This window comes from Lonchura striata, chromosome 2 (assembly GCF_046129695.1).
Source record: "Lonchura striata isolate bLonStr1 chromosome 2, bLonStr1.mat, whole genome shotgun sequence".
In the NCBI taxonomy this organism is placed as follows: Eukaryota; Metazoa; Chordata; class Aves; order Passeriformes; family Estrildidae; genus Lonchura; species Lonchura striata.
In genome coordinates this window covers 38879882-38907783 of record NC_134604.1, presented here as the reverse complement: position 1 = coordinate 38907783, position 27902 = coordinate 38879882, and the positions used below count along the sequence as shown (strand labels likewise).

At 40.3% G+C, this 27902-nt stretch overlaps 1 protein-coding gene across 1 annotated transcript; it reads right to left on the bottom strand.

The window, feature by feature from the left end:
- Positions 1 to 554: 554 nt before the first annotated feature.
- Positions 555 to 26564, bottom strand: MTNR1B (melatonin receptor 1B). The gene is made up of 2 exons (XM_021544992.3): positions 26311 to 26564; positions 555 to 5800 (listed from the first exon to the last, which is right to left on the bottom strand). The coding sequence occupies exons 1-2, from the start codon at positions 26525 to 26527 to the stop codon at positions 4932 to 4934; spliced, it is 1086 nt and encodes a 361-aa protein (XP_021400667.1). The 5' UTR covers positions 26528 to 26564; the 3' UTR covers positions 555 to 4931.
- Positions 26565 to 27902: the final 1338 nt, after the last annotated feature.

The window sequence follows — 27902 nt, the reverse complement described above, 5'->3', positions numbered from 1 at the left end:
AAGAGTAAAATTAGTTGGTACATATTTCAGACATAAATTATTATTTTTTAAAATGCTGTTATTGTGGCTAGCTCTACTTCATTCTCCCAAAGAGGAATTCTCCCTTTCAAGGCTTCATTCTGCAGCCACTGAACTATTTGGAGCTTTGCTTGTGCAATGCCCTGAGATTAACTTCTGTAAGTGAATCACAGCAATATTCCATAGGATCTTCCCAGCTATCCACAAGGAATAAAACCCCCAGGGCTGAACACAATAGTCTCTACAGTTAGTGAATGGGATAGTTCCACCTCTGTGACTGAGTCCGGGGGGTCACAGAGTGCATCACCTCCAGGTTCAACCTCCAACTCCAGTTAAATTAGGAGTACCCAATTTTTCACAGCTCCTTCATTCTCTTAACCCGGACTAATTTTATGCCTTGGAAGTATTTATAAATATAGACTGAAAAAATTATCTTATTAGATTATTTTCTCAGATGAAGACAAGAAAATGAAAAGGAATCAGTTGTGTGTCCTTAGCTGACATTCATAGTGGTCTCACTGCATGCTCATTGTAACTTGAGGTAAAATATTGATTTATTATTATAGATAATAATGATGTGCAAGATCCAGTTAAACTAACAACATTTCAATAGATGACTGAAAATAAATTGTCTTCCTCATTTTCCATTAACTCTGTAAACATCTTTAAGTGCAACAAATTGTTCAGATGACCAAAATTGTTTTATATACATATTAATAAATATATACAATCTTCCATAAATATTTATTCATTGGCAAATTCCCAGACTGGTGCAATTCATTAAAATACAATTGGGAAATGAAAGCAATAAGTTTTATCCAAGTATGTTCTTAAAGGAAGAAGTGGAGAGACAGAAACATATTTCTGCTACTAGAATGAGCCAGGCAGAATTATTCCATTCAGTCAATAATTTAGTGAGAAATCTCATGAAAGTCAAAAGTAATAGGACTGTGCCTTTAGTTTTAATTCTTCCTTGAGAGTGATATTTTCACTAGCACAGAGAGACAGGATAAGACTAATGCATTGTTTCAGTCTCACTTAGACTTTACCAGACCTCCACTTCTCTCTTTACTGGAACAGAATTTACAATTGGTCTTCACCCATCTACTTGGGAGTAAGCATTTTTCTAATCTGAAATGTATTGTAAGAACAATTCTAGAATACATTTACTTCTTTTAATTAACAGAAAATACAGCATTTTTTAATCAAGGTAACACTAAAAGTTTGAAAACACTCCACATTTTCTGGAAACAGACTTTTTCCCTGAGGCCCTAGTGTTTCCTCCACTAGTTACCTTGTGCAGGATACAGGGTCTACCTGACTTATTTCCTCTTTTTTCTTAAAGTGCCTATATCAGATATGCTGGTGTAAATACTTTTATATAACAAAAGTAATAATTTCCTCAAAGATGCATAAATCTTTTCAGAGTTGATATGTTCTTCCTGACTATACTTTCAAATCATGCTATAACCACATCAACTCTCTTAATAGTGCATTTATACAGTTTTCCTTCAAACTTAACTTTGGGGAAATGGATTTTGAATTAAAGTAAGAAAAGGGGGAAAACTAATTTAAGGCTTCTGATGTAGGTAGAAATATACATTACTACACAAAGAAATTTCACCATTGAGAGCTGCATTTAGTCATCTAAATATAATTTTTTGCATTTGATTGACTTACAGGAAAATTTAAATTTTATGGATTTGATTGATTTCCAGGTCAACTCAAATGCAGTATTTTGCAGTAATACATGGTATAAAACTTATATTAACAGGCATGGGTTATTTTCCATACATCAGGACTCAACAAGTAGCAGTACCTGTCACAATAATAGCAAAGTTGAATTTACAATTACCATGCAGTGCGGGGACCCCTTTCAGGTAATGCTGTGGTAGTAAAATCCACACCTAATAGTTTAGCACTGTGCCAAAAATGTTCCATTGCTTGTGAGGAAAGATCCAATTTTGGAACAGTTCTCTCTGTGACGATGGTGAAACACTGGCATGGGTTGCCTGGAGAAGTTGTGGATTCTCCATCCCTGGAAGTGCTCAGGGCCAGGCTGGATGGGGCCTTGAGCACCCTGGTCTAGTGGAAGGTGTCCCTGACCATGTCAGAGTGGCTGAAACGAAGGGATCTTTTTAGTCTCTTCCAACCCAGGCCATTCCATGACTCAGTGAATCGATTCAGTTGTGTGAGCTTCATTTAGGATAGTTGGGAACATATCAGAACAAGGATTCTGAAAGTGACATTTAATTTTTAACGAGCAGATAAAATTTGTAAAATGACTTTATACAAATGTTAAGTCTGCTCCTCATGAGTATTGAGAGTGATAGCAGCTCATTTTTGTGGCCAAATAAATGGTTCCAACATTTAAATTTATTTTATGGAGCTAACCTGATAATTTTGGGTTATTCTGACTCATTCCAGTGAGAGATAAACCAAGGTCTATCAACTTATTTCTAATAATAATTCATCTATAAGTCAGACAACCAATTTTGACTTTCAAGTCACAATTTTGACTACTCAGAAGTCAGAAAAAGCAGGCCTGTCAGTAATCAAAATTTATATCCTCTTCTACAAGTTTCAGAGACTCCTGAAGCTCCTTATTTACTCTGGGGGAAATTTTACATGTAGATATACATGAATATTGATTTTTTTGTTCTATATCTTGCTGTGGACATCATGGAAAAAGACAATACATATCAAAATTGTTTCAGACTTACAAAACTATGCTTCAGGTAAAACCTAGTTATTAATGATTACTACTTTTACCCACAATACTTTTATTTTCTGCCATGAGGTTATATTTGTCCTATCTCTTCATTACCCACATGCACAAAATTTTCAGCTTCTTAGCTCACCAGTGTATGAATCTGAGGGTGCTGGCCTTCTGAGATTATCAGAAATCACGTGAAGAACATGAAAGCAGCTAAAATAATAATCACATTCGTTACTTTGCTGTACTTTAAAAAGGTTTTTGGCAAGCTAATAGAACATTTAAAATACCGTGATTCTTTGATAATCTTCTATCACTTTAGCAACATAAGGGTGATGTTTAATACATCTTTATGGCTTCAGGAGTATGTTTGCTGTACAAATTAATATTACTGCAGAAATAATTTTTATAATATCCAGGTCAGGAAACCCAAACTGGAATGTAATAGCAACCTGCATTCCTCATTGTCCCATTTCAATACTTGACATGGATTTACCAGAAATCTAGCTCCTCTATCCTGTACAGCACTGCTAAGAAATGCTAAGAGTAATGTGCATGTCAAGCCTAATGATAAAATAAACTCATTGACTGTGTGCTTGTGCACAGATCCCTAGTCTGATTTAGAGATAGTACAACCACATTGTGTAAATTACTATGATGCTCTGGAGTATAACCCAAATTGTAATCTGATCTGCACAGTCACTGTTACAATTTGTTACCTGGAAAAGCAGAAATCCAGCTGGAAGTTGAGCTGAGTTTAAAAATAAAGTGGAAAACAATTTTTTATTTTATGAAATGCAAATATGAAGTGTAGGTAAATTATTTATGGAATTAAGATGACCTGTCCTTGCCTGAAATGTGTGTGTGAGCAACCTGATCTTTTTTATAGTCAGTGAAGGTATTGTTACTGAGTTCTGCTGATCAGCTCCCCTGATCAATAAAGATATTTGTTTCAAAAGAAAAGGAATAATTTCCTATGACTCTAAGAACTACTGTATTTAGAAAATGGATTGTTTGCAAACATCTACACTGGGTTTATCCCAAATTAAGCAAGATAAATCCCTCTCTAAAATTAGGTCTTTGAACTATTAATCAAAGCTGCTTTTAAAGTCACTAAAAGGAGACCAGCACCTCCACAAAGCAATTAATCTTATCCTTGGAAGTGTGTTTATCATCACAGATGGAAGGAAACATGTGTTCACTACAGGGAACCTTGAAGGTAGTCGCAGGTTACACACCAGCGGTGGGTTTTGTTTGAGATTCAATGTAGACATGTGAGTCAAGTATAGCAGCTACCATTATACTCAAAGGGGCTTCTTCTTTTGGTCTAGCATCATTTGAGATGATCTAGGATATCCTGTCTAGTGTCCAGTTGCCACTCCAGATGATCACAGGTCATATGCTGTAATTTCCAGTCTGTCACAAATGTGTAAGGCCTGCTAAAGTGCATCAAATGACATTTTATATAGATATTTTAGTAAATAAATGAAGTTCAATGAAATTTCAATCTTTTCTAAAGGAAGAATATTGTGTAAGGTAAATCTGTGAGAAATCAACCAATCTGCCACAAAATTAACCATGAAAGATGAAGGAAGTAGACACAGTATATTCCCATTCTCAATGTATCTAAGTATGAAGAACATGTGAGTAAAGTCTCTAATGTTAATATTTTCTTTTACACAAATATTCTTCTCTCCAGTTTACAAATTTGGATTCAAAGTCATCATTACTGCCACCAGTACATGCACAGAAATGCAGTGTTTGGCTTATGTGTGAAAAATACAGTGTCTTCTCACCCTCTGTTCTGACAGAGAAGGGAGGAAAATACCACTCCAGAGCTTTGATGAGCTGCTGAACACATAGACTCACTACATCTTCAAAGAAATGAATCCTGATCTTATATAAAGAATGCAAAACTCTCGCTGAAGTAAAAAAATACCTTGTTCATGTGTTTGGAAGCAGGATTCAGCTCTCAGAACTAAATCAGCTTGCACCCACCTGCTCTGAAACACGTTTTCAATTAATATCTTTTATAAATCACTAATCCAGAGCAATGTGCTTTACTATGAAGACAGTATTCCAGTCATAAAGTGTGATCCAAGTGGAAACTCCCCAGAATTAAGCAGGAATGACCAGAACATTACAATTACGATCTTGGTTTTCTCCATGACAAACTCTTGTATTGACTATTACACATTTAAATGGTTTCAGTTTTCATTTGGTTATTGTTGTTTAAAGCTGGAGAAGGCTTGCTCTTCTGGCCATCAGTTCCTCCTTTGGATGTGTCCTGGAAGAAAAGCCTTGGCATCCACAGTGACATTAAAATTCGTTTATATTCATTCCGAAAATTCTGATTAAGAAGACCATATATTATTGCATTAAGGCAGCTGTTGAAATAGGCCATTAAGTAACTTATAATGAATAGCCATTCAGGAACTTTTGGTGCCATTTCCGTAGGATCAATGGCTACAGCCAGTCCAATGAAGTTTAGAGGTGCCCAGCAAAAGGCAAAAATCACAAAAACAACAAACATGGTAAGAAAGTTTCTGAAGTCACTTGGCTTCAATCTTGGCTTTGTTTCTGACTTGACTCGTCTTCGAACTTGAAGCACTAAAACCCAAATTCGAAGGTAGCAGAAGCTGACAATGGTGATAGGGACGATGAAGTGAATGACCACAACAGCTATTGTATAGTAGGAGCTTGCAGTTTGGACAAACGTGCATGAATAGATGCGTGGATCATACTTCAAAGAGCCAACAAAAAAATTTGGCACAGTTGCAATTACTGTTAATATCCAGACTAAGGAGACATACAACATTGTATTCCAACAGCTGTACACTTTGTCATAGGCAAAGCTATGACATATGTAGCAATATCTGTTTATTGCAATTGCAGTGATGTTGAAAATAGAGCCTATTACACTTAGTCCCATCACAAAGCCACTCGCTTTACAGTGCGTTTCACCCAGTGTCCATCCATTGTGGAAAATAGCTAAGAGCACCAGTGGGTATGGATACAAGGCCACCACCAGATCAGCCAAAGCTAGGCTCACCACAAATGCATTACCTGGAAGGAAAGAAAAATACAGAAGCATAAGTCTGAAAGCAAGCATAGCTGTAAAGAAGAAGAAAAGTGTTGCATTATTTTGGATGTCTGCAATGCTAAATTATTGGTGATGTCAGCAAGCAGCTGGTATATAGGACCAACAGGGAAATGACTTTGCAATGCAACTTGGAACACCACGGAAATATCTGCAGCAACAGGATGTTTCAAATCTTCTGTTGGTGACTGGATTATATCCTCCTTGCTCTTTTTATCTTTAATAAACATAGCCATCAGTGAGCCATTGTGTAAGCACATGTTGAGTTGTTTAAGTGCAGCTAACTCCACAGCTGGATTGATAAAATTAAAAAAAGTCTAAATTGTGCCAGATAAGTAAGCCATTATGCCATTCTAACCTATCACTGGAATGCTAACGGGATTCACAAGCATAAAGGAGAAGGATATACAAAGACTAGGTCTATAGGTATTGGAAGGATGTGTTGTTTTATGTATACTCTGCTGCACAATACTCTGTAGAATAGATATTTTCTGCATGAATGGCCTAGCCATACTGCAGTTATTTATGGATTGTCTAAGGAAAAGTGAATTGTCTTCACCACCCTCTGCAGAAAGTCATATTTAATTATACAAAGAAAAATTCCATTCATGCAAAAGGAGGTATTAATATTTTCTGTTGATGATATTCAGGGAATATCATCGGTTGAGCCCTATCTTCTCTCTTTAACCAGTGTTCTTTTTCATCAGTTTGAAATTTCTGACATTGTATCTAAGGGGTTTTTTTTAAATTATTGAGATAGGAAACTATATTCCTGAAAAATGTTCTTGAGGAACTTCACTCTAGAAGATAGAGGTACTGAGGTACTAACTTTGAATTCTTGGCATTTAGGTAAAATAAAATGTATATGGTTTGTAAGGTTTTGTATATGACTTGCATTCTCTTTTTCTTTCCTGGAAGTCCTTGACTGCATGAACTGATGGAAAAATCCAAGCAATTTCAAAAATTGTGCAATGGAACAAAATCCTTTTTTGAAAAGAGCGGTTAGGTGCTCCATTCTACAAATTCGGAGGTTACTAGTCCTCAACTAACAAAGCAGTTCTCTATGTCATATTAAGAATGGCATTAACTGGAATTCATAAAGGTAACAACCATGTAGAAATATGCTCATAAAAAATGACAGGATTCCACATCTACTCTGTTTTCTCTACCTGCTTTACACCTGTAGTTTCCTGAATTAAGGAATGGGGAGCTGTCTTTCTCCCATACACTTTAGGGGACCACCATGCACAACAGCAAGTAAACTCAATGGAAATCAGGATTATCCATCTGTACCCTCAGAAATATAGCCCATCTCAAGAACGGTGTGCAACTTCTTTTAGATAGTTCCTTGTTATATATTTAGTATCCTGTTTTATATCTTTTAAAAAGCTACACAAGTCTTTCCATAGCTGCAGCTGGATGATTTGTGAGGAAAGACTGAACAAATTAGGGAGATGATTGAGTGGGTCATGATAACTTCAAATAAGTAAAGCAGGAAGGATATCACCCATTCCTATGATTGTTGCAAATCGAAGCAAGCTTCAGGCACAACAAGGAAGTTTCAAAGTAGACACAGAAAAAAATTTTAATGGCAAGAAGAAGGAAGAGTGGGAACAACTTGGCTGGAGTCTGCTATTGAAGATTGTAAGAAAATAGAAAACAAGTCAGTATTGACCTAGATAAAGCTGATCCCTTTGTGCAGCAAGGATGAGATGACTGTGAAGGCCTTTTGTAGCCATGTGGTAAACAGGACAAAAAACAAAACTAACAAAAGAACGGAGGTGTCTTTATCAGAATATATTTACATCTTGGCAAAAAGAATTTCTCTTATTTTTTTTCATTGCTGTATCTGACATTAGAAGATAGAGAAGTCAGAAGCTGGAAGTTGGAAGATAGGAATGAAGGAAAAAAGGACAGAAAGAAGGAAGGAAAAAAGACTCTTTCTTCTGTTTTAGAATGCCTTTTGGAGAAAGAGAACTTAGTCTAGTGTGTGCACTAAGATTAATTTCAACTCTAAGGCCTTCCATCATCAGCTTCTACCCAAAATGTAATTGTTCCGTTGAAATAGAGTGGGCATTGATCTCTTTCAATCGCATTTGGAAATAAACTGTAAAGTACATTTAGCAAGATATTTTCAAAGTTCTGAGTGCAATTTAGGTCTTCTTGAAAATTCCAGGTGCAATGAATAAGTAGAGTGAGCAAGGAACTTGTCAAAAACTTAATTTACTAGTTTACAACTGAGAAGAAAAATGGTCCAATATCTATAAAGACCTCAGGTGATTTGTCACTTCTATGGCTTTTTACAGGGTTGAATGTTCCCACTGTGCACTGCAAAGTAAGGTCCAATGGTATTTTTCTGTCTTTGTGGATGACTGCAGAATTAGGTTTAATGTTTATTACTGCAAAGAATAATCTACAGAAGTAGAGAGAAACTTTCCTAATTCATAAAACATAAAGAATTGACATTTTGAGAAATCAAAGGTCTTAGGCATAGTCTATATGCTTGGAGAAAGTAAATATTCCTTGACACAACTAACCCAGGGCTTTTAGAGTAGCCTAAATTACATTCATAATGTAACTAAAGAGGTAACTTTCTGATGCTTGTAACAAAACAGAAAGCACAGAATTTTCATCTATCTGGAATTATTATAATTGCTTCTGGAATTTACTTGATTGACTTTGTTCTCAGATTATAGTTTCATTAGAGAGTGAGGTATGTTCATTTATTCACTGGAGTGGAGAGACCTCTTAATTACAAGCAGTAGCTACTGAAAGCCAAATGTCTTGCCAGGTATTCAAAAATATGATCATCTGTGCTGTTTTAAACACTGATAGTCCTATGCATAAAAAAGAAAATGAGTTCTGATATTGACTTTGGATGAAACAGAACTAGATAGGTGTTTCATGACACATTCCTGCATATTGGTTTACTTGCTACAACTAACAGGAGAAAGAGAACTGTCACATCCTCTTGTAATCTTGATATGACTTGATGTTGTAGGAATTTACTTGCAGAACAAACTTTTTGATACGGCCAAAACTTTTAAGGGCTAAGCATCTGCCTTCTGAAAAGATAACTGACTTTTAATTTCTCTACTAAAAACAGAAGCAATTGTAATGAGAAACTATTTTTTTCAAGGTTTTTCTTCTGTCTTTGGTTTTAAACTGATGAAAATGCTTAATTATATATGATGGTGTTGGTTGTTTTTTTTTTGGTTTTTTTTTTTTTTTTGGTAGTGTTTTGGTTGTTGCACATTTGTTTAACAAGTTTTTCTATGTTGCATACAGACATTACCCTCTTAGATCTATGGCATCAGCAGCAGGTGGAGCAGAGAATTAAATCTTTCACATATTGACATTTGAATTCCCTGTGACAGTACAAGCCAAGACCTAGGGTAAGTTTTGATTCATTGAGACATGTTAATTTGGTATAATGTTCAACAGTGTGTTGCTAACAGAAGGTGTAACATAATGCTCCAAATAAATGCCAGATGGGTGTTTGTTTTCTTTGAATATGACAGTTTAAAGGCAGTGATATGCTCTTTTGCAGTTATGTTTCATTATTTCAGATATTACTGAGGTATACTGCAGACTTTGATATAAGGGAAAGGGACAGGAAATAGATTTCCACTAGAACAGCATATTTTAAATTTTAGAGCCTTCCTGCCCTCCAGCAGATCAACACTCCCATCCAATTTAGTGTTGTCTGCAAACAGACTGAGGAGGCACTCGGTCCCCTTGTTTAGATCACTGACAAAGATATTAAACAGGACTGGCCTGAAGAAGAATGCCAGACTCACAAGAACAAATCTTAGCATGTAAAAAGGACTAAGCTAAGTGACTTGCAGACTGTGTTCTTGTCCCTACATCTGCAACTATGAGTTAATGCTGGAAGCTACATTGGCAGGAGGTGAATTTTAAGCCTATTGGGCAGATCTCTCAGTTGTCGACACAGGCACTGATTTATTGAAAGGACGTATCTAAGCTGCGCTGCTGTTTCTGAGATCATGATCTTGGCATGCTTGCATGCTAGACATGAATGTAACCCACAACAAAACCTCCCCTTCTTCTGCATGCTCACTCTTCTTCTCCCTCTGGTTAAATATGGGAGCTCTAGTCCTTGCTGCGAGTTTGCTGCCCTGAGTTTGCCAATAGACTGCAGGTGCAGAAGTGCTGTGCTGTTGAAAGCCGAGTGAAAAGGCCCGAGGTTTGTAATGCCTGGGCACAGTTTGGCTCCGCTGGCGCTGCTGGCACGGCGGTGACGCTCTGTTGCCACCTAGCGCGGGAGCCAGGGCAGAGATGCAGCCAGCGCATCACCGAGCAGGGCGGCAGCAACGCGCCCCGGGCCGTCTCTTCCGAAGCAAAATGCTGATCGCTAATCAGATACTCCCTCTGCGGGGTGATAAATACTTTCCTGGGCTTCTGATACTTTCTGGGATTGCAGGAACTTTCCCACTACTGGGTATTTTCAGAGAGAAAAGGGGGAGCAGAAGAGGCAGGCTCAACTACTAGAAATTTCGCTGTTGCCTAGTGGTTAGGACAATTCCATGATAGAAGAACCCTTTGAAAAAGACTTGAGTTTATGTCTCCCGTAGTCCCCAGAGAGTGCCCTACTCACCAGCCCTGTTGCTCTTCTGGGGTTAGCGTGCTTGCCTCTTTCTAGGTTATGTTCAAGAATTTCAGCCTAGAATCAGAATACACAGGTTACCACTTGTACTGTAGAGTGTTTGTTATCAGTATGCTCATCCAGAAAGAAGTTTAAAAATCCTCCTTATGATTTAACAGATGGAAAACTGAAATAGGTGCAGAAACTCTCCAAGACACTGATCACGAACCTTGCTCTTACTTTTCTCTATTAGATAATACCACCTCTGTTAGGCATCCTCTGGGAAAAGTGGCAGCACTGGTCCAGCTTTCTTCTCCCAGACAACATCATAGTGGCCTACTGATGCTGAGAGATGGAGCACATAGAAAAGCTGGAGCTATTTCATAAGGCTGGTTGTATTAAAAGCAAACAAAAGTTGCTGTATTAGATAGTAAATCCTTAACAGATTCTGCAGATGGAAAAAATTTTACTTGTGTTCAAGGCAAGACTAGAAAAGTACTTGTAAGAGTACTTTTATTTGAAGTACTACATTTGAAAGTACTACTTATTTATTTGAAGTACTACATTTGAAAGTTACTTAACAAACATACCATACTAGATCTAGGAACTTCTCTGAGATGGAAGGAATCACAAGTTGTAGTAATATAGAACCCCCAACATGCAGGGTTCTCATGCTTTGTTCTCTTTTTTTCCTCAGTACCTGTTTCCATCTACTGCTAAAGACAGAGTATGAGTCTAGCTGTGCCTCGTTCTGTGTGTCCAGCCATCTGAAACTGAGCTGCATTTTTCAGCAGGCTTAAAGGAGATCCCTTGTATCCATGTCCTAACAATGAAGTCAGGCTCTTGCCTTGAGGATAGTGTAGGATGGAAAAGGCCCATGTTGTTGCTGAGAGAATCATAGGCTTGCAGAATCATAGAATGTTTGAGTTGGAAGAGATCTTAAGCATCTTCTTGTTCCAACCCCCCCAGCCATGGGCAGGGACACCTGCCACTGGATCAGATTGTTCAGTGCTCCATCCAGCCTGGCCCTGAATATTTCCAGGGTTTGGACATCCATATTTTCTCTAGGCAACCTATGCCAGTGTCTCACCACCCTCACAGTAAAGAATCTCTTACCAATATCTAATCTGAGTCTACCCTCTTTAGTTTAAAATCGCCCCTTTTTCAGTTTAGAGGTCACACCAGGAGTGAAGCCAAGACATTCACTCTGAGGCTTAGCACCATGGCACCAGTGGCAGCCCCGCCTCAGAACCTTGTGCTCCGATTGCTGAGCACAACCACTAAACAACAAAACCAGACTGTTTTTCCACTGGTTCCTGAAATAAGCCCTGTTTTCTGTATCTGCCCATACATATCAGCTTAATTGTCTTCTCTTGAAGTAATCACAGCTGTTGATTGCTTCAAACAAGAAAGAATAGGCAACCTACTTGTACAACTGCAAGTATGAAAACTCGTTTACTGCTGACAAAGGGGCTAACATGAAAAGCTGTAAAATACAACAGGTGCAATCTAGTTAGATCCTATAAAGAGCTGGGTGACCTATAATTTTTAATAACTTTTTATTCAGTGTCTCAGCATTATATTGCATGTCATAGAAAAAAAGGTGAAATACGTAGCATTTTATAGGATGTTGCTTTGTTAAGGAAACCAAGAAAAACCTGCCCCAAAACTTGTTCGAGATCAACTACAAAAGACTGAAATGTGGAACCAAACAAAGGAAGGATATTTCACTTCCAAAACCTCTGCAAAAAAACTTCATTATGCCCTGACAGATTTTAATTTATATTGGGTGAAACAGTAGTTTGTTCCATCACCTTTATTATTACTTTCATCCTTGCTACTGTATCTAAACCATATTTGTGTCAAAGGAAATTATGCTGGGTTTTTTCTTTATTACTGCAACAAAACATTGCTCAAGTCCTTAGAATAACTTAACTTCCACCTTCTTTTATGTAAAAGACAGGAAATTGAAAAATGAAAATAATTTCGTTCAACATAAAACCGTGTTTTGTTTTGTTAAGCTGTTTGGTTTGTGTTTTGTTCTATTTTAATATTTGCTAGCAGATGAGTTGAATTAAAAAAAAACCAAACCAACAAATCTCTAACATTAAATAGTTATATTTTAAAATACAAGGCTTAAGATATTACTGAAGATACTCAGGCTATCAGGCTGATATACGAAGTGAATAAAATTTGGGACTATTGGAGACTATGGGACACAATCAGGAGCAATTTTTCAAGAGATTTGATTAGCCATGATAAGGTGCATCTTGTAGTTTAGGCCTGCAGACCATCTTAAACAGCCCAGAACTCTTTGACCAGTGTAAATGTTGGGATCTCCACTTACAGAACCTAAGTCATGCAAGTGGCAGTCTCCTCAGTGCTTTACTCAACTGCTCCATAGGGCTGCAGGTGAAGGACTTGTAGCCTGTGACAGCTACCAAGACAAGTACGTGCAAAGCATATACATGTCAAGTGGTTCCATCTGCTAAAGGAAACCAAATCTAAGCCCATTATTCCTCCTATGTACTTTTGGGTGTTCCCATGCTCAACTCCCAGACACAGTGGAGGATCCTGGATTTTTATAAAATGGACCTGATATGCTGCAGTAAATAGAGTACATGGAACATCTAATTGGAAAACATTTATGTTGTCAAGTTGCCAGTGCTTCTAAACAACCTATGGAATCTCTTCTTTATAATCTTCTTTTCTTCTCTTGTTTCCTGTTTCATCAAGGAAGAAAATAGATGATACTCAACGAGAATGGCCATTATAACCTTTCAGCAAGGAAAAGCCTTACCCTTTCTTTTCTGAGCTTTTGGAAGGCCTCATTACTGTACATGCATAGGGAGATTAATATCTTCAGAAGCTGTTGCCAGTCTCTGCCATCTGCTTCTTTTGGAAACAAGGTCTTAAAGCAAAGTACAGTGACATGATTCATCTTATAATGATACTCACAGGTTTTTAAACAGCATGTGAACAGATGAATAAATAAAATGCTTTTACAGAAGATGATTGTGTATTCTCTTCTGAAGTATTAGCTGCTTTGTGTTCCAACTCAATACAGACAAAGTGTGTAATGATCATCTGCTGAATCAAGGTCTTTTCTGAGAGACAGTAGAAGCCTTGAAAAATGACAAGACAACAACTCTATTGTGGCTGGGCCTGCAAACCATGATATTGCCGAGATAGGTAAATGAGGGGTGACAGGCATGCAACCAATACAGCTATAGAATCATGAAAGTTGGAATTGATCTCTGGAGTTCATCTAATCCAACCCTCCCATTCAAAAAGTGATAAACTACAGTGGGTTGTTCAGGGCCATGTCCAGTCAGCCTTTCACTGTCTACAGCCACAGAGACTCAACAACTGCTCAGGTTGACCTGTTCCAGTAAGGAATCAGTGTACAGGATATTTTCTGTTTTCACTAGGGAATAGAGGCAAGATGCTGTCAATTTTGCAATAGATGAGGGGTCTACTTGATCTACTAATAGAAGAGGGAACTTAAGATCATACCTGTTACTGTGGATGCAGAGACCAGGCATAGTCATTAACAATAAGCTAGACTTGTTTGTCAGAAGAAGAGGCCCCAGTACAGAGTAGAATAGATGGGGCTTTGTTTTTCTTATACTTCTGCTTCTAAATTCTTTGTGATGGCAGAATTTTTTGAACAATCTTCGACTGGACAAAGTGGTCTGAGCCAAACAGGGAACCTGTACCAAGATACATCACCAGACCAGTAAATCTACAGACAGGTAAAGGTACAGAACTCTGGTGGGGTGGAGCGTGGAGTGTGGTAAGGGCTGCATAGAAAGAAGCAGGAGGCAGCAGCTCCTAGCAAAATCATTTTCAGAAAGCAATTTCCACTGTCTTTAGCAAGGCTAGAATGTTCCTCCTCACCTACTAGGTTCAGCTTACACTGGCTGCAGAATCCTGTTCCATAATCTCCTCTGATGACCTTTGAGCACTGTGAACTGACTGCAACCAGCCCCTCAGACTAGCTCTTTGTGGCAGTTCTGGCTAGTTCACCCCAGTGAGCAACCTAGTGGCCTGTGACCCCAAAGAGAGATGTGGGTGACTTCTGTCTGCCTAACCTACTGAGTCACATCTCTTTTACTCCATGAATACATTTGCAAACTGGAGCGAACCAATATAGTTTTTACTAAGCCAAGCTCAAATGGAAATCACTATATTTTTTCTTTAATGTATATATTCTTATGTAGTGTGTATATATATATATATATATATATATATATATATATACACACTACATGAGAATGTTTGTTCACCTACTTCACTATTGTGTTTGCCCTCCATAAGCAGAGCAGATATTCTTGCTTCATCTTTAACCAGGAAGCTGGCTGCACAGCAAGTTTTACAGTCTTTATGGTCCTAGCATACCAGGTGTTTCATAAGAGTGACTAAAGAAGATTGTATTGGTTTTAGATTATCCAACCAAAGGTATAATTACAGAACCTCAAATTAGTTACCTTTTCTTCTACTTTGAAATAACAGATGTCCAGTGCTGCAATTAGACTCTGGATTGTGTAGTTGAGGTTTCATACCCAGCACCATAAGCACAGGTAAAATCGTACAAACTCTTTCAACCCACTTACCAGTAGATCAATTTTTCTAGGCAAGTCAGTATGGTTACACCATCCTTTTACAAAGCCTGCCTCAACATCTGATTAATATTTTACATATTTTGCTTCTAATGACTGCAAAGGGAAGAATTAAAAAAGAAAGGAAAATCTTGCTTAATATGAAAACTGATTCAGAAAGTAATCTTTTGTCTATGGGCTCTAACCCCACCTGTGAATCTAATAACAAGTACTTTTGCAGTCACTTTAAAAATATCTCAGGGAGACTTCTTGTCCTTGAGTAGGAGTGCTCTAAATTTCCACAGCACAACACTTTCTGACACTATACTTTATGCCAGTAAAACACCTGGAGTATAATGTTGTACTATCTGACTTGTGGCAGGGAAGTTTGAATTTGAAATATTCTTTCTGTCATAACTGCTAACATAACAAGACAAAGGCATAGAAAGATACCAGTCCCCTATTAATCAAATTTTTTCCTCTCTAACAATCCAAAAATTACTGTGCATTCCAGTGAGTAACAACTGATTTCAAGCAAGCGGGTTGAAATGTTTAGTCTCTTGAATATATTTCCAAGACTCTTAAGAACCTTAAGAGGCAATTCACAGAAAGGAGGGATGGACAACTCCCAGTTGGCACATAGTGACTATGCCATTTGCATGTCTTTACTTGTCTTGAAGAAAAGTAGCAGGTTTTAATAAAACAGCCTTTTATTTGTCAGTAGAAAATCTGATTAGAGTTGACTACTTCTAAGAACATATTTTATAAGTCCTAAGGATCACAACTCCAATGAGTTTCACCATAGACAGAATCTGTGCAGAATGGGCACTTGAATGAACACTTTTTTTCATTAAACTTGTGTGGATAATATTCAAAAAGTAGGCTATTTTTACTTGAATAAAAAGTAGGACATAAAAATACCTAGATTGATTATTACATATATTCATAGGTGACAGCCATCTCACAAAAGGTTCTTTTCCCTATTTGCACTCAAATGAAATGATGTGAATACTTGAATTATTTGGAAAAATTAAACTGTCTTTAGAATGAGAGGACACTGAGAATTTTGGCAGTATTGCAGCACATCATAGAGACATGAGGATGCCACTTATTGCTTCCTGTCTTCTTTGCAGTGATATATTTTACAATTTGCTGTTAGTTCTAAACTTACAATTAGTTAACATAATTATATTTACAAGGGCTGGGATACCAAGTGGATATATTTCTTGTTAGTCAGACTATTAGTTCCAAGAGCTGCATGTGCTATCTTCTGACAGCAATTATTGCCTACATGGAGCAAATACAGCAATATAAACCAATAGGTAAGCAGATGTTGTTCTATAGCAAAAAGATGACAGTATTAATGGAACAGTCATATAAATTATTATCATCTTCATAAGGTGTTTAAATATTGAAACAGATCCAAGTCCATAAAACACAGCTGAAAAAAAATAGTAGGGCTGTCAGAAGGGTTATGTTTTTTCTGCAGACATAATTTAAGCAGCATTTATTACAGTGTAATCAAATACCTCTACAAATAATAAATAATTTAAAAAGAATCTCAACAATCAGGAGTTTAGTCATTTGATGAATGTGTTTAAGGTGTTTTTATCTGTTTTCATGTCAAGATGTAGCTGCCCCATATGCAGCTGGAATGTCAGGAAAACATTGACTCTGATACAGCTCAGTGCTTATCATTATGGAAATCAAAAGTAAAACAGAAGTTTCTAAAGCAGCTACTGTTGTTAGGGAGGACACACCACAGTGTTGCACACACAGTAATTTATACATGTTTCTGTGGGATTTTGCTGTCAGGAAATCCATTTTATACACTTATCAAGACGGAAAGTTAAGAAGCAGAACAACTGCTCAGATTCATTTTTAGGAAGATGAAAATTGCAATACCATTAGCATTCCTTTCTGCAAATGAAAAAATGGTTTTATCAGCTCAGGATAACATGGCTGTTTTCATATGTATTCTTGGGAACAAGGCAATGTACTTGCCAGCTTATGTCAAGATACCAATATGCACTTGTAAAGGATAACTTCTAAGAAGCCAAAATCTGAAGCATATCTGAAGGTAGTGGTACTCATAATAGATGTGAATTGGAGTAGGAGTAGAATTTACTCCTAGAGGCAGAGAACAGGTTGTCAGTGATTTAATGGAATGAGAGTAGTCTCCTATAACATCCTCAACACAATTATTAAAGTAATCTGGTGAATATATATCTGCTAAGAATAGATGAAAAAATTAGTCTTTTAAAATGAGTTGTCCTAGTGTTCTGTGGGGAGGTTTGGTCTCTTAGCTCTGGCGGATTGTACCAAAGAGCACCATGAATTGCTTCTGCTGCTCCATCCAAGAATAGAGCTTTACTGCAGAGAGGTCATTCCTCATGCAGTCAGTGAGTCTGGCAAAAGGAATGTCAGTCCAGAGTCCAGGAGAGAGCTGGCAGGAAAGGGAGTGCTCCTAAGACACACTGGAACTGCCATAATACAGCTGCTAAGAGCTCCTTCTAATTTCCTGTATCTGAGAGTACATTTATGTTGGTTATATCAAGGAGATGAAGAAAACTTATTCATGCTCTGAGCTGAAAAAAAAAAAAGAAAAGGCAAAAGCTGTGTGACTGTGTTAAACTAGGCCTTAAAGGGAGCCTGAATACAGTCTTGCAGGAAAAGCATCATACTAACAGCATCCTTTGGTTTTCCTTCCCTTGAAACATGGGTAGAGTGAACTTGTGCCAAATGAAATACATGACATAAATACACCCTTAGATTCTTCTTTACAAGTTCAGGAAAACATACTTCTGCAGCTCAAATAAATCCTTATCATTCTGTTTCCTCTAAAGATAAGCATACCAAAAGCTCCACTTATTAAGTGGAATAGGACTTAATATTACATTCTAAAATAAAAGTATCTTGGACTTGATCTTGGCAATAAAGTTCCTTTTTGCTTATCAATAAATGAAATACTTACCATACAGAATAAAAATAAATGATATTTCAGAACAAGTATAACTTGGCAATAATATATTGCTAAGTGCTTCAAAGGAAGATACAAAATACCCTATGGCTGCAGAATAACCTGCACTGAGTTGCAATTTTACCCTAAACAGCATTCCCTGTGATGTAGATTGAGAGAGAAGTTGGTGTTTTGTTTTTTTTTTTTTACTTTATGATGTTTCTGTACTCCTAAATACTTCTTTCAATCCCTCTAGGATCATAATTACCTTAAAAACTTTCTATTTCTTAAATAATTTAAAATTCTGTATCCTTCAGACTTTTTCTCTTCTAGAACAACCTTAGGTTTCCACTTTTCACTTTTTTCTAAATTTACCTGCAAGATTCACCTCCTTTGTCACAGAAATTTTCTTATTTTGCAAATTAATAATACTGGCTTTTCACTTTGCTCTTCTACTTTGGGAATTACATGTTAACAAAGTTTAGAGTTATTATTTCAGAAGTAACTTCGAAGACTTATTTTCTCATTTGCTTACTGTTTGAACCAAGTCCCACAGAAAAGAGCATGGAATTGGTGATGAACTTATTCTGTTTCCTCTCCAAGAAGAGAATAGAAGCATAATTAGAATTATGGGATGAGTCACGGGCACATGACTGAATAGTTCTAGACATTATATAGAAAGATTTGGAGTATTGATCATTTGAAGGTATTTTCTGGGGAGAGGCTTCATATCTTCATGGACAGATTTCACCTAAGCATATGGGATACCAGCTTGCAATCCAAGCTGGCAGAATGAATAAAAAGAACTTGAAGTTGAGAGATGGGAAGAGAGCTTGAGAAGAAACCATATAGTTTCTTCATTTACCACCCAGGGCAAGGGAATTTTGGCTTCAGGAAGTTGGTGGCAAAAAATATAGAAAACAGGAGCTCAATCATTGTGGAGTTCAACTAGAGTGATAATATAAAAAGCAGTAGAGTCAGTTAAAGGGTGTGAGGAACTTATAAAATAAAATAGGAGATCAAAACCCAGTGAGAAATAAAAATTAAACTTTATGGAAACAATTCTGTTAGAATGGAACTGCACCAGTGATCAGAGAAGAGAAATACCAATCAAAAGGTCTATTGTCTTCATAAGAGAAGGAGAATGAAGAGACAGATTGAGAGAGAGGCTATCCCGGTAAAAGCCAAAATTACATTGGGGAAGAGTTGTAAAGACAATGTGCAGTGAAGAATGCAGAAACCTGAAATTGGATGAGAACACCTTCCTTTTAGTAGGAAAGCACTAATGGAGACGATTTAACATCAGGACAATGCAGGCCCTCATACGTAAAGGGGAAAATAAACACAGAAATTGCAGCTGAGTTCTGGACATACACCCACAAGATTTCTTCAATTCAGAGTAAATTTGCCAATATACCTCAGCCTTTGTTTTCATAAAGAACAAAGACATCCCTGAAGAGCCTGCCATAGAAAATAAGGTTGCATTGAAAATAGATGAGATTATTTTGGTTAAATTAAATAGAAGAATAAACAAAGCAGGCATAGCTAAGAAGGGGACTTGCACATTTTGATAAATAAAAGAAGCTAATTAGGAAAGTGAAATCAACTGTATTGAGGAGCTTAGGGACTTGAATGTGGAAGAAGGTTGGCATTTCTTCATATTAAAGTAACAAAAATATTCTCTGTAACTTGCATCCAAAAGAGGGAAAAAATATAAAAAAAAGGTTCCAGATCTAGACGGAGAAGAAGTTGTTTCAGTAAGGATACTGGGGGCAAGAAGTGAGGCTAGAAGTAAAAGACAGGCCCACCAAAGAAAACTGCCAGAGAGAGCAAAAATGGATAAAATGGAAACTGACACATCCCTCAAACTTCTTTGACTTTGCAAAGACTTCTAAAATGACGAAAATGCCCTTCCAGCACAGTAAAAAATAGGAAAGGAAAGACAAGTTACTGGAGGAGGGGACCCTGAAAATTGAGTTAAAATGGCTCCTGGTTTGAAGAAAGATTTTGCTAGACTTTTTAATAAGAACAAAAATGGTGGTCTTGGGGATAAGGCAGGCTGGCAGGTGAGGAATTAGCATGTCTATAATAAAGCAAAAATATCAGAAAGATTGAATATACTTGATGGCAGGAATTTTTTAACATCTGTTATCTCAGAGATAGTGTTGTGTTCTGATAGTATTGAGAGCTACATGTGGGACCTGTAAAAAGGGGCTGAAATGCTCTCTAGTCCTCACTGCCAGTAGGGAAGTGCAGATTTCTCTCAGGCTTGAGTGATTTGATTTCCCTCAGAGCTTGGCTCCCACATGCATCCCAAAGAGTAGTGTTGCCATGACTCACTTGCAGCTGTGGTGCTCTCACACTTTACTACCCATTTCCTCCTCGTTTGCTATAGTGCTGCACAAATGCTGTTTCTTTTTGCATGAATGGCGCTCGCAATAAGTCAGAAAATCAGGGACTAATAAGAACAGTAAACCTGTTTATTCAAGGTGGGAAATTGTTGAAGAGGAAGAATGAATTGAGAAATCTTTGGGCTCTTAATCTCAGTTGTTGCCAAGACTGAAGAGACAAGCTTGGAGGGATAGGAAAATTAAAGATGCATATACAGACAAATGAAATAAAAGTCAATGTGAGCTTATACAAAGTGGCTGTACCAACTAATCTGATCATCTTTATTTAATAAAAGCTGGACTTGTACTTTCTGGATCTGGGAGGTTGCTCTAAACAGATCTAGCTTTGGAATCACCAGGGTACCACTTACAGTCTGTTGCTACCACTGTCTGGACAATGATGAAAGAAAATTGTTGGACCGGAGGGAGATAACCTACATTGAAGTAATTTTGTCTGTTTCAGAAGTATTACATCACAAAACACAAAGAGAACTAATGAAATTTTATGATAATACAAAGTTGAGAGTCTACTGATACGTGGACATGTCAAGATTTTTTTTGCTTGAGGACTAAAAGACCAGAAAGTGGATAGCGTATAATAACATGAGATATGAGGTCAGGCACTGAAGGAATAATTGTGTAACAAAAGAAAAAGAAGAGCTGCATCAGCAAATGACTGCACCAAGAACAGTCACCCATATTATGCTACCACATAAAAGGAAAATGTGGCTTCCAGGCATACCAGGTCCATTTTGTCCATCCAGGAAAGGACAGAACAGAATAGAATGTTAATATTTTCTTGAGAGTATTGGTGGTACTTCATCTGCATTACTGCAAAGACAGATTAATTTAGTTTGCATAAGTGACCTGAAAGGCTTAAAAAACACAGGAAAATAAAGAACGGTAACTTAGTTTCCTCTAAGCTACTTGAAGGAAACTAAAACTATATGACTTGTCTATGGGAAAAAAAAAAAGGTTGAGGGGTAAACATTACTCCCCATTAATATTGCACAAAAGCTCTCAACAGGTGGAGAAATGATCCATTCAAATTAAATTACAATTGTAATCCTATAAATAAAGATATCCACTCTAAGTAAGCAACTAATAATCACAAAGTTAAAATAAAGTAAAAACTAGTTTGAATCATGGTAAGAGTTAGAAGAGGTTTATTCTAAGCATTGGGTTCAATGAATTTTTGTGATTGTTGAAGCTATGTTCCCATCAATTTCTTAGCATTAAGCACCTCCAAGCTGAATGTGAGAGATAATATGAAGGCCAAACACACCCAGTCCCAGACCTAAGAATTCTGTAGATCCAGAGTTCAAGAAGTAAGGAGTACAAAAGCTGAAACCATCAGAGTGGGATTTCATTATCTACTCATCAAAATATGTTCTTGTCAGCATCACTGCTGATATTAAAGTACATTTTTTCCAAGTGGTTTCAGAGACAGGTTTATCCACTGTCATTTTGTAAGAGATGGATTCCACCACAGGAAACAACCATCCTGTACTCCAGTGGATAGGAAAAATAATAGCAGAGGAATAAAGGAGGGAAAGAGAACTGGTGTGGTCAAAGAGATTAAGAATAACTGAAAGCAGCAATTAACAATGGGGATAACTTACCTTCAGATACATCACAGAGATGTGGATCGGAGTCTATGGAAAGGGAAAGAGCATGGAGAAATACTACAAGACTTGCTTATATTGCTGAACATGTTTATTTAGTATATAGATAAGTACCAATATTATAATTCTACATGCAGGATTGTTTATTTTGTACCGATGTACATATGAGAAGCATTGTCCATCTCTAGAACCACATATACATTAGACAAAACTAAACATGCAAATACACCCATGCTCTTACAGGTAAAAGAAACATGAATTTTGGTTTAATTTGTGTTGCAACAGCACCTTGCTATTCAAATGGAAATTAGAGTCTCACTGTGCTGTGTTAGCTGTTATATATAGAAAGGAAAATAGTGGAGAGGGTGAGAAGGGCTGACAAAATGCACTAAAAATACCACTTTCCACTAATGCATTCTTTGGCAATGCACCAAGGTTAATATTAATATTCAACCAAAAGTCAAAGGGTCCCAAGTCCTCATTACTATTTGAAATGATATTGAGTTAATGCACCTAATTCTCACTTCTCACTGATTTTATGCTGGCTTTAGGGCCAATAAAGTATAAATGGTTTGCTTTATCTCTGTCCTCTGGGAGATGGCTTGCTGGTTGCCACCTTCTAGAGTGCTTCCTACCAGGTTCTTACCCCAGCCCATAATGTCACGTTTATAGCTATGGTTATACAAAAGTATCTTCAAAGTTCTTAAAAGCATCTAGTGGATTTGATTTATTTGATGGACCTTCAGGATACTTGATCATCAAACAGTGGTTGTTGAGCTCATGTAAACTTTAACACTTCAGAATTTTAGCAATGTGAAAGCTGCTGTCAACTGGGCATGTTTAATTGAAGACACACAAAATCAATAATTGTTTTTGAAAATTCAGAACACATTTGACATTTCAAAAAGAAAGGCAAGCTGATTTAATTTTATTATTTCCTCATACAAAGTTTTATTTAATTTTGTAGTGTGTTAGATGAAATTGCTCTCTTCCCAAATTAGAATGGATAAAAGCATTAATTTCTGCAAATTAAATCACTTTCAGAGATCAGAAGTTGCTCAGCCTCTCACAGAAAGACTGGGTGCAGTTATGTAAGAGAAGCATGTTGATTCATACCAATTATTCTATGCACTACTTGGAAGAGTCTTCACAGATTTTCCCCAAAACCAAATTTAAATGTGAGAAAGAGGCTTCTGTGTGATCTGAAACAATCATTCTGTTGTAAGGCTAGCAAAATTCCCATGTTTGAGGAGTCAATGAGCAATGTCCAGAAACACCAATCCTATCTATTCTTTATTTCTCTCCTACTGAACATAATAGGGTACAAGCCCAATGGCTAATAGGTCATTTTGTTTCACTCCATTCTTGCACGTCCCATTGTATAAAAGCATTAGAATATATTTACTTTTGGTCATGCTTTAATTTTAAGGACAGTAATACATAACTACATTGTTTCCAGTTATCAGAGCTCTCTGTGAAGTCTAGAACAGAAGAGTGTTGATAAATTCTGGAAAAACTGCTAAAGACCTGTATTGCTTTCTGAAGGCATGAATACTTCTTGTGCCACAGAAGTAGGCAGAACTGGTTAATTTATTCCTTATATACCTGTGACTTATTTGAAGTCCCAAACTCTCATCCAAGAAAAATCTCTCATTAGCTTCTTCAAAGGGAACTGAGTACTCATGATGTATAGTTCTTCCTTCCTTCAGACATCTAGATGTCTTCCTGTCATAACCATTCCCCTAACTTCATCTTTTTCTTCTCTGACAAGGTCTCACTCTTTTCATGCAGTTTTCCCTCACCATTTTGCTATCTACTGCATTCACTCCCCTCGCAAGTACAAACACATTGTTTCTCATTTGCTCAGAATAGAAACCTGCAAGTCCACCTGCGTTTCCTTCTTTCTTTGTCAAATTGTAAGGGCTCCCAAGTACTGCCTTAGCTCTCTGCCACTTTCCCATCCCCTCTATCACTCCATCCACATCAGTTTCCAGTCCTCTTCCACTGTGCTTCCTCCCTAAGAAATTTTACCTGAAAAGACTTCTGTAGACATTTACCAAACTATGCCCTTTCAGTTTCACCTCCAAGAGTCATGTCTCCCTGACGTAAAACAAAGAACTGGCAATTGAAAAGGTATTTAACCTTATGAAGATTATGTAGAAAGAATTCCCTGCTGTTTTTCACAGTACTTATCAAAGATAAAGAGATCTTTGGGACAGGGTCAGCGACATCCCATTAAGGATTATCGCGATTAGCAGGTATTTGAACTAGGTAAAACGACTATGTTTGGGGGTTTTTTGTTGTTGTTTTGTGGTGGTTTTTTTGGTGTATTTTTTTTCCCCAGCAGTCCCAGGGTGCCACAGAGCCACAGAATACTTTGATCAGTATCTTGAAAGTTACTCTTCTAGGCATCACTCTCTTCCAGTCCAAACCCTCCCCTTTGCTGTTGTCTGGGTGAAGGGAAAGTTTCAGAAGAGAGTCCCTCTCTTCCTCTCCCTGGAAGGGATTTGCCGGCCGCCCTCTCCAGCGAGAGCCTGTTCCCTGGGCGCTTCCTGCCCCCGGAATCCCTCGGGAACTCGCCTTCCGCCGGCACGGAGGGGGCCGGGAGGGGCCGGTGAGTCACGGCGGGTCCCGCGGGACTCCCTTCCCCAGCCCAGCCCAGCCCAGCCCAGCCCAGCCCAGCCCCGCTCCGCTGCCCCGGGGCAGCGCCCGGCGCCGCTCGGCGGCCGCGGTCCCGCTCGGGGCGCGCAGGGCTCCGGCTCCGGGCGTGCCGGCACTGCCGGCCCCGGCACGGCTCTGCTTCTCTCGGCTTGTCCCCTGGGACGGACAGACCAAGCACAAGCGCATGGACTAGCCGCGGCCACCCCCATGTCTTCCCTCGTTCAGCCAAACCACCCTTCCAGACGTTCTCAGGTGCGGTGCTGCTCGGGGCGGGGTGTGATCTCTCAGCCCCGTGTAAACGGGGCTTGCCGGCATCCCCCGCCTGCAGCTAGACGTGCAGAGATTGGGGAGAGCAAGACTTACCCCTCCATAAACTGCTTTTGCCCCTAAGCACGATTTCACTCAAAGCAAGTGCCTACTCCCCATTAGCAGGAGCTCTAGTCACCGCACGTGAAACACGACAGAGCACTTGGGAAGAGACACTGGTTGAAAAAACCCCAAACCAACACCCCCAGGAGAAACAAGCCAGTAGCTCTTCCTCCTTCCCAGTGGCAAGGGAGCACCCGCTGACACAGAGGATCGATGGCAGAACCCTCTGGTTCCGAGAACGGGGAACGTAGTGCTTCGGACTCCTGCCAGCTCCCAGCAAAGTTTGGTTATCCCGACCTGCGTGCGCATGTCAAAACGAGGGAACTCGAAGGAATGAGGAGTTCCGGGAACAGCTAAAAACTACAAGAACTATAGTAGATACACCACGGTTTCGGGGGTAGCACTTTATACTGCATCCAGCGGAGCGCAGGTGTGCCCAGCTCTGCGCATCAGGGAGCAGTCGGCTCCATCGACGCGGGGAGCCGGAGGGGCTGTAGGATCCGCACGCAGAGGGACGTGCGCCAATCAGGGCCAGAGAAGCTGGTGAGAAACTACAGAGTTTTGTAGTTTGAAACACGTTGTAAGCAGCCCGGCAGATAGGAGGAGATAAAGCCAGTAAGTTTAGCAGGTAAAAACCGCAGAGCAACATTCTAGCACACACAAGGAGAAATTAAAGGCACAATTCAAAGACAACACCCCACTTTATTTGTTACGTTCTGTCTGAAGGATATGCGATGAGGAGACAAGAAGGCGATTTTGTGAAGACTACCGTGAACTCTGATGCAGACTCCAGAGATCGGGCTGAGCCGCTTCCCCACGCATGCACAGCACCGTATCTTTAGGACTCTTGAGCAAGTTTTAAAAGCTCCTCCTTCACGCCTCCGACCACTTTGGGCACGCTTTTCGTCGCCGGATGGCACCGATTCCCCTCCTCGGGAGCTCCATAGAGACCACATAGTGCCTCATTAGAAACCACGGAACGACCTGCGCTCTCTAACGGAGGGCAGGACGGACCCCAAGGAGAGCGCAGAGGCGGTGCGCTGGGAAGGGTGACTGAGCCCCTGGGGATCCCGGCACACACTACAGGGCAAGAGCAACGGATGGGGGCTCTGGTCTCCCGCCTTCAGGAGGCGGCCCGCACGGACTCGACAAGCGGGCTGGGCTCCTCAGGACAGCTGGAAGCGAGGACCAGGATAGCGGCGGGACTCCGGGCAGTCGCTGCTCCCTGCCGCCGCCGGGGCAGGGTGCGGGGGTCAAGCCCTTACCTGAGTTCCGGAGCTTGCGGTTCTTGAAGACGGAGAGGATGACCAGGAGGTTGCCCAGGATGTCCACCACGGTGGTGAAGATCAGCACGCTGGACAGCACCGGCACCACCCAGGCGGGCCGCGGGGCGCCCGCCGCCGCCGCCTCCCGTTCCGCCAAGCCGAGCCGGCCGCGCCCGCCCGGGTCACAGCAGTTCCTCAGGGAGCCGTTCTCCAGCATCGCGGCCACCCCGTCCCGGCGCCTCCCCGCGGTGACCGGCGGCGGCCCCGCGGACTGACCGCGCGGGCGGGCGGGAACGGCTTTAAGGGGCGCGCCGGGCGCCGCTCCGCCGGGAGGGGCGTGGATGGGGCGGTACCAGAGCCCCCTCCCCTTCGCGGGCGGTGGGGGAAGCCCGGGGGCGGGCCCAGCCCCGCCTGCCGAGGGAGGGAGGAGGCGGTGGCCGGCGGGAGCGGCGGCGCGGAGCGGCGGCGGCTGCCGGGGCGGGGGCAGCCTCCGCGGGTAGCGGAGGCGGCCGCTCTCGGCCATCCCCGGTGACAGCTTGCGTGCCCGGAGAGCCGCGGGGACAGGCGAGGGCGGTGGAGAAGCCTCTGTCCCAAAGCGCTGCTCCTGCCCCAGGGCTCAGCTGCGAACATCCGCCATCCGCCGCCGGGAGAGCGCTTGTCTGGGGGTTGTTTGTGTTTTGTTCTGGGGAGTTGGTTTGATTGTTTTTTCCCTGCCCCGCGGCTCGGACCGCTGTGTTCCTGGCAGCGCAAGGCCAGCGCTCCCCCCGCCTCTCTCGCCGCCAGGCACACGGTGCGCCCAGACGAGTGTTCCTGGCACATTCCTCCCGTCGGCCTGGCAGCACATCTGAAAGGGTCGTACACTGCCTTCGCCGTGGCCTTGTGCCTCGCGTTTGAGCACAGCGGTCAGGCCGAGAATAAGGGCTAAGGGCGATAACTGCGAGCGCCACGGGCGGGACGTGCCCGCGCCAGTGTCGGCTTCGGAAGCTGGGCGCGTTTCGCGGGATTTTCCTCTCAAACTGCAGGGCTGACAGAAGGGCTCCGACGGGCTTCCCTCTGCAATTACGCTTGAAACATATCGTTCCCTTTGGGCCCCGCAAAGTGACAGCTACCATACGCTCATTTGCATCAAACAAACAGGCGAGACGCGTGCGGCAGAGGAGGGCACAGCCCGCGGGTCGCCGTGCCCGGCTGGCGGCGTGGCACCGCCGCCACGTGCCGCTGCCACCGGCACCGGGCGCACACAGCGGGGCCGGCAATTAGGGCTGCTCTCGGCAGCCGTAACTCGGGAGGGGTTTGTGCCCTACTTCGCATTGTTTTCAGGCCACCCAGGTCACACTGTATCGCTGTCCTGCTTTCAGAGGAAGGTATGCCCCCCAGTTTTTCAAGAATTAGATCCTAAGGTAACTTGCCTTGTGGAGTTAGGTTGGAAAAACAGGACAAGTTTCTGTCTTTTCTAACTGTGAATAACTTATTTGGGCTCATTGCTTCTTTGAGACTTACCATGCACTGGTGTGATCAAAACGCTAAAGATTACTTTGTATTTTTTGATTTTTTTTTTCTTAGAAATAGTTTACTGTTCAGTTTTAAATCCT